General features: G+C 50.8%; 1 protein-coding gene across 1 annotated transcript; it reads left to right on the top strand.

Annotated features, from left to right (window-relative positions):
* The first annotated feature begins 353 nt into the window (after window positions 1–353).
* PRSS42P (serine protease 42) lies at window positions 354–5,257 on the top strand. The gene is given in 6 exon segments (XM_038004047.2): window positions 354–431; window positions 434–572; window positions 762–918; window positions 1,263–1,525; window positions 2,441–2,598; window positions 3,952–5,257. Coding segments are annotated over 6 exon segments (1,032 nt in total). The 3' UTR covers window positions 4,189–5,257.
* The last annotated feature ends 1,268 nt before the right edge of the window (window positions 5,258–6,525 follow it).

Genomic DNA, 6,525 nt, shown 5'->3' on the forward strand with positions numbered 1-6,525 from the left:
TACCACGGCTGCAAGGGCAAGAGCAGCATCGCACCTGCCTCCTAAGTGCAGACCCTAAAGCAGGAGGTCTCCATCAAGGGCAGTTTTCTCAGAATTACCCTAACGCCTTGGTCCTGGGCAGGGTTCTGGCTGGACATAGTCTGGAGTGAGGATCTGAGTGAAACCGCACCGCGAGGGCGACATTTCCCACTCAGACAAGGAATCTGGCAAGACCAGGGTCCGGCAAGTCCGCTCCGCAATTTCCACCCCTCGAGGCCCGGCCCCGCCCCCTCGTGTCTCGCAGGAGCCCTGGTTCCAGCCAACCCCCCGCAGGGGCGCGAGCTGTCGGGAGAGGGGCAGCCGGTATCCATGACATGTCCTCTGGCGGGGGCTCCCTGGGCTTCCTGGCCTGGCTTCTGCTCCTTCAGCCCTGGCCCTGGCAGAACTGGGCGGGCAGGGCAGGGCAGCGCCACGCCTTCCTTCCGCTCTCCTCTCAGAGGAGGGCCGCGAGAACCCCAAAGCGAGCCCGGCCTCAGGACCTGCGGCGGGCCCCCCACCCAATCTGTTTACGTCCTTCCCAGGTGACTCACTGCGTGGGAGGCCCGCAGGCGGACGTTGGGCGCCAGGCTGGGGCAGGTGCTCCCTGGTAGCCCGGGGAATCTGAAGTGTGGCTCGGGAGCCCTGGGGGACACGGCTCCTTCTTGGCTGTCGTCGGGGCACCCCGGGGACTCAAGTCCTGTGTCTTTGAGTGAGTTCTTCATCCTACACTATCCTCACCCCAGTGTGTGGCCGAACCCCTCTGAGAATCGTGGGAGGAGTGGACGCGGAGGAAGGGAGGTGGCCCTGGCAGGTGAGCGTGAGGGCCAAAGGCAGGCACATCTGCGGCGGCACCCTGGTCACCACCACGTGGGTGCTGACGGCAGGCCACTGCATTTCCGGGTGAGGAGCGACACGCAGGGCTGGGGGGCCTTCTGGGGCCAGGCTGGCCCCCTCAAGCACCCACTGAGTTCCACTGCCCTGGCAATTTGGCAACAACGAAACAAAACTCACAGTGAAGCCGGAGGGGGTCTCTGCATTGGTCGTCTTGCTATAGGCATGTCTAAGTTGGGCAGGCAAACCAAGTTTGAGAGTGATCAAGGAAGGGTTTTTGGTGATGGAGATGGGGTGGTAGGGGTAGTGGCCCGGAAGATTGAGGCCAGTTTGAGAAACGTTGGAAATGTATGGGAAAGGCACAAAGGATGTTTCCCAGGCCTTTTCTTAGAGGCATGTCCTCTCTCCCACAGCCACCTCCGTTACAGTGTCAAGATGGGAGATCGGAGTGTCTATAAGGAAAACACAAGTGTGGTGGTCCCTGTCAGAAGAGCTTTTGTCCACCCTAAGTTCTCAACAGTTATAGCCGTTCAAAATGACCTTGCCCTTCTCCGGCTCCATCATCCTGTGAATTTTACCTCAAACATCCAGCCTATCTGCATCCCTCAGGAGAATTTCCAGGTGGAAGCTAGGACCAGGTGCTGGGTGACCGGATGGGGCAAAACACAAGAAGGCGGTGAGACTTCAAGGCAGGAAGCAAACTTGGGGCAGAGAGGAGGCACCCTTACCCCTGGAGTAGACAGGAAGGCTACAGAGAGGAGCAGGAAGGCAGACTGCCTGGTGGGTGGCAGGTTGTGAGGGACACGCAGTTTAGCAGCTGTCAGGGTCATGGTTCCTGGTTGTCTTGGGTGACACCAGAAACTGGGTTGAGTTCTTTTGTTGCAACACAAATGAAATGTTGATGGCAGTCATTTAGGAAGACTTTTGTCCTGGGAACTGGAGTTGCTGAGCCAGGAGAAGAAGAAACACATGGGCAACATCTCCTTCTGTGGATTTGTGGGGGCACTGTGCTTGACTGGTTTGGGGGGATTTTTAGGTTCCCTGGACAGAGCCAGATGCTATAAAGTTCTCCCCAGGAACACTTCAGAGGGCAATGAGTTGTCTGCCAGTCAGAGCTGCTCCTCATTGGAAGCACCTGCCTTGGTGGATAGGGTATTTTCTGTTCCTGGAGATGTAGAGAGAACCAGAAGACTCCTGTTGGTGGGGTGTAGGCCCTCCTATCCCTGGCGAGAAGCTGGATTTGGTACTTCTGGGGCATTTTCTGCCTGAGAATCTGTGATCCTGCTCTAGACAGTAAAGATGCTTTACTGATGCACAGGACACACTCTCACTATTACTACTGATACTTAGAGTGACGATACTTGGTTGTCATTTCTCAGGTTGGCAAGGCCTTGCCTCTCCCTCTCCTGAAATATTCTTCCTGTTCCTGTCTTGGTTTTGTTTCTTACATCCTCCTCTCCTCATATCAACTTTGGGCCTTCTGTGTCACATGAGGAGAATACTCACTGCCTTGTCTTTTTCCAGAGGGATGCTGGGTGCTTAGGGGCCTATTGTCCACTTGTGCAGATCTGATGATCTTCTTTGATAGGAGAGAAAGTTACATCAGAAATTCTCCAGGAGGTGGACCAATACATCATGCGCTATGAGGAATGTAACAAGATAATAAAAAAGGCCTTGTCATCTACTACGGATATAATAAAAAAAGGGATGGTCTGTGGCTATAAAGAACAAGGAAAGGATTCTTGCCAGGTAAGTTCATGGATCCTTTCCCCATTCCCAGATGGCAGAGCCTGGGTTATTTGCTGCTTCCTCTATTCACACCTAGTTGAGTTAAAGAGATTCATAAAGGGAAACCTGCCATGGCTGCCCTAACTTGGCCTGGTCTGTTCTTTCAAAAGGGAGGAGCACTGCCTGGGGGCACTGCTGGTGTGTGGGAAAGTTGGGGTGGGAAATGCTAATAACATATGCCGTACTAATTGAGGTCCTCCTATGTGATGCTCACCGTGCCAGTGTGGACATTAACCCTCATTATCTCAGTTAACCCACACCACAACCCTGCAACATAAACATCACACCCCTTGCATGAATGTGGAAGGCGAGATCCAAGGACGTTACTTCAGGATCCTCCTGTGAGCACCAACTCCCAGACCCACACTCTTCCCTCGGCACCAAGCTGCCTTCCTGAGGAGGGGCCATTTGAGCTGGGTCTTAGAGAATGAGTATTTGGATTTCTTGGAAAGAGGAAAACAGCATTGTAAGGAGAGGGAATAGCATGTGCAGTGGCTCAGAGGGCTGAGGGTACTTCTCATGTTAAGGGACACTTCACACATTTGGAGCAATGAGGCAGCAAATGTGGCTGGGAAGTGGGTTGGAGTCAGAGTGTGTATGGCTTGGAGTGCAGTGCCAGTTTTCCAGATTTTGCTCTGGCAGGACTCGGGAGGGGGCTTTGGTGAGCATAATTAGATTTGCCTTTTTCAATAAATGACTCCCTGAGCTGTGTGGTGCGTAGACAGAAGTCTAAATGCTTGTTTTCATCACCTAGGCCGTGATCAATTGAGTCCTGAGCAGTGCCTGGGGCAGGGAGGCAAGTGAAGGTGTTTTTGAGGTTGACCTATCCATTCTTGTTGACTGACTGCATGTAGGAGTGGGGGTGAGGGAGAGGTTCAAGAGGACCCTATTTTTCTGACTGAGATGGTTGGTCAGCAGAGGAGGTTTGGGAAAGGACAAGCAGAATTCTGCTTGAGTTGGAGGGTGTGGAGCTGGCTATGTAGGTTAGGAGTTGTAGAGAAACTTCAGGCTAAATACAAGGGTTTAGGGGGCTGCCATGCTGAGGTGATGTTCAAGATGTTCAACAGCCACTGTGGTTTGGAAAATGAGAAGTCATCATTTTCTCAGAGCATATTAAAGTTTTCCCCTTAACTTTTTAGTTCCCATGCTCACATATTCAGTTGTCATATTCACAGAAATCTGGGCAGTGGGGCCTTTGAGGTGCTGGAGGAAGCCCTATGTGTGCCTGTCTCCTCAACACCTTGTAGTACAGTCAGTCTGCTCTGATATAGATCCTATTCAATTTCTGAAGTTCGTTTCTTTCTCTTTCTCCAGGGAGATTCTGGGGGTCCCTTGGCCTGTGAATATGATAACACATGGGTACAGGTAGGGATTGTGAGCTGGGGCATTGGCTGTGGTCGCCACGGCTTGCCTGGAATTTATACAGAAATTGGTGTCTACAGTAAGTGGCTGATGGCAGTGGTGGCTCAGGCTACCTGTTCGTATCCAGCAGTGTTCCTCATTTTACTCCTGCATCTGTTGCGGCCCCTGGGCATCCTGGTGGCCCTGTGATCACCCCAGCCCACTCCCCTTTTGTTTCTGAGACTTATACTAGGCCTCCCTTCCAACCTCCCACTCCTTCCCAGTACCCTTTCTGCAAATCCCAGTTGGAATCCACGGACCCTCTGGAGATCCATACAATAGAGCATGGCAGGGAGACTGGGGTCTGGAAAGTGCCCCTGCCTGGTGCTCTGGTCACCTGCCTCAGCCACGCCTGCACCAGGGCCGTGCTCTGGCTGGTGGGAAGGAGGGAGTGAACTGATTGCAGCTAGAGGGCCAGCCACCCTGCCAGGTGGGCCACGGTGACTCATCAATATCTGGGGGAACATCTATCAAAAAAGAGACATCATCAACGGTGAAGCAAGCGTTCAATGTGGTTCTGGTGTCAGGGCTCCCACCTGAGACTCTGTGAAACCAGCCAGCTGGGTGATTGCTCAGAGAGAGTGAAGGAGGCGTTACCAGGTCCCTGCAGAGGTGTGAGGCCTAGGACTTCCACTCTGGCTCCACTGTCTGGGGCTGGGAGAAGATCCCCTGCAGCCCAGTGTGGATCTATCTGCGAGTGGACATCCTCTGCCACACCAGCTCTCTTGGGGCAACCCATTCTTGGCACTCCCTTCCTCAGTGCCCTAGTGGCCACTTTCAGGGACACTGCAAGTTGTATTGAGTCTGTTATGGAGTGTGGAGTTTTCAGAAATCAACTAAATAAATATTCGGAGAGTCTCCCGTGTTCTGCATGTCTACTGGCCTGGTTATTGGGGACACTGAAGAGAACTTACCTCACATTAAACTTAGGAAGATGTTGATGATTCTTTTTAAACTAAAGAGTGAGAGGGGTAGTCTCTGCCTACCCAGTTGTGAGTTGGATGGATGGTTTTAGACAGTTGGGTTTTGCTGCCTGTGCTCTCCATGGCCATCAGCATTTCCGCATGGAGTTTTGTAGCTGAATTTGCTAGTCATTGCATCTGGGAAGGAGGAAGTGAGAGAAACTGGAAGCAAGAGAGGGGTCAGGGCACTACATCCCAAACTACATCCTCCATTTTCTGCCTATTTCTGCCTCTCCTTCTCCAAACCTTGAGCACCAGATCACTTTAATCAGGCTCTATGGAAAACACAGGGCTGAGGGTTAGGGAGATGATGGGTTGGGGTGCTTACCGATTCTGACTATTTCCCTCATTACTCTATGGGTCCCAGGGTAGTCCTTTGATATGATGCAGACCACATTATTGCTTCCAGTTTCCCCCTTTGTTTATGAAACATTGAAGTTGCCTCCTTTTAGGAGAGGATTAGTGTGTTTTGCCTATGGAAAGAAGGTGCATGTGAATATTTACATGAATAAAGATTAGTAGAGGCTGAACAGTGGCTCACACCTGTAATCCCAGCTCTTTGGGAGGCTGAGGAAGGCAGATTGCTTGAGCCCAGGAGTTCGAGACCAGCCCAGACAACATTGCTAAATCTCGTCTCCACTAACAATACAAAAATTAGCTGGGCATGTTGGTGCATGCCTGTAGTCCAAGCTACTCGGTAGGCTGAGGTGGGAGGATTGCTTGAATCTGGGAGGTTGCAGTAAGCTCAGATCATGCTGCTGCACTCCAGTCTAGGCAACAGAGTGAGACTTTGTTTCAAAAAAAAAAAAAAAAAAAAAGGTAGAGATTGGTGGATAACTACTGCTCTGATTACTATCAGATCAGATTTGCATGTTATTGAACCTCATATAAATGGAGCCTTACAGCAAATGCTCTTTTGTGTCTGGCTTCTTACCCTCCATGTTTTTTTTCCATACGTGGTTTTTGAGATTCATCCATGTTGGACCTAGAATTAACCGATACAGATAACTATTGGATTTCAAGACCTACTATAAAGGTATGGTAATTAAGACAGTTTTGTATTGGCATAAGGTATTGTGCTGGAGCCCTGTTGATTCTAATAGGGATGGCACCGTATCCAGGAGGCTGAAGAAAAGAGCTGGAGGCAGTGAATGAGACATAGGGTTTATTGGAGGGACTTACATACAGGGGTGGTCCAGTGGCAGCAGGCTGGACAGGAGAACTGCTACTGTTTGTAAGAAGCATGCATTTTCACCTAACACCCTCCATCTAGCAACCTCCATCTAATCCAAAACAAAGGGCCTTGATCCCCCTATATGGCCTGTGTTCCAAGGGATGGGCTGGGCATTCAGATGTCTTTCACAGATAAGGAGGGAATCTCTAGGTTGGCCACTCCTGGATTCCTTAGCTCAGCACTTTGAATACACATTCTTCTTAGATGGTAGGGTCATTCTCCAGATATGCTTAAGTTAAATTATTGCTTTCAGGTGCATTTGCCATATATATATATATATATCAATGAAAC

This window comes from Chlorocebus sabaeus, chromosome 22 (assembly GCF_047675955.1).
Source record: "Chlorocebus sabaeus isolate Y175 chromosome 22, mChlSab1.0.hap1, whole genome shotgun sequence".
NCBI classification, from domain to species: domain Eukaryota; kingdom Metazoa; phylum Chordata; class Mammalia; order Primates; family Cercopithecidae; genus Chlorocebus; species Chlorocebus sabaeus.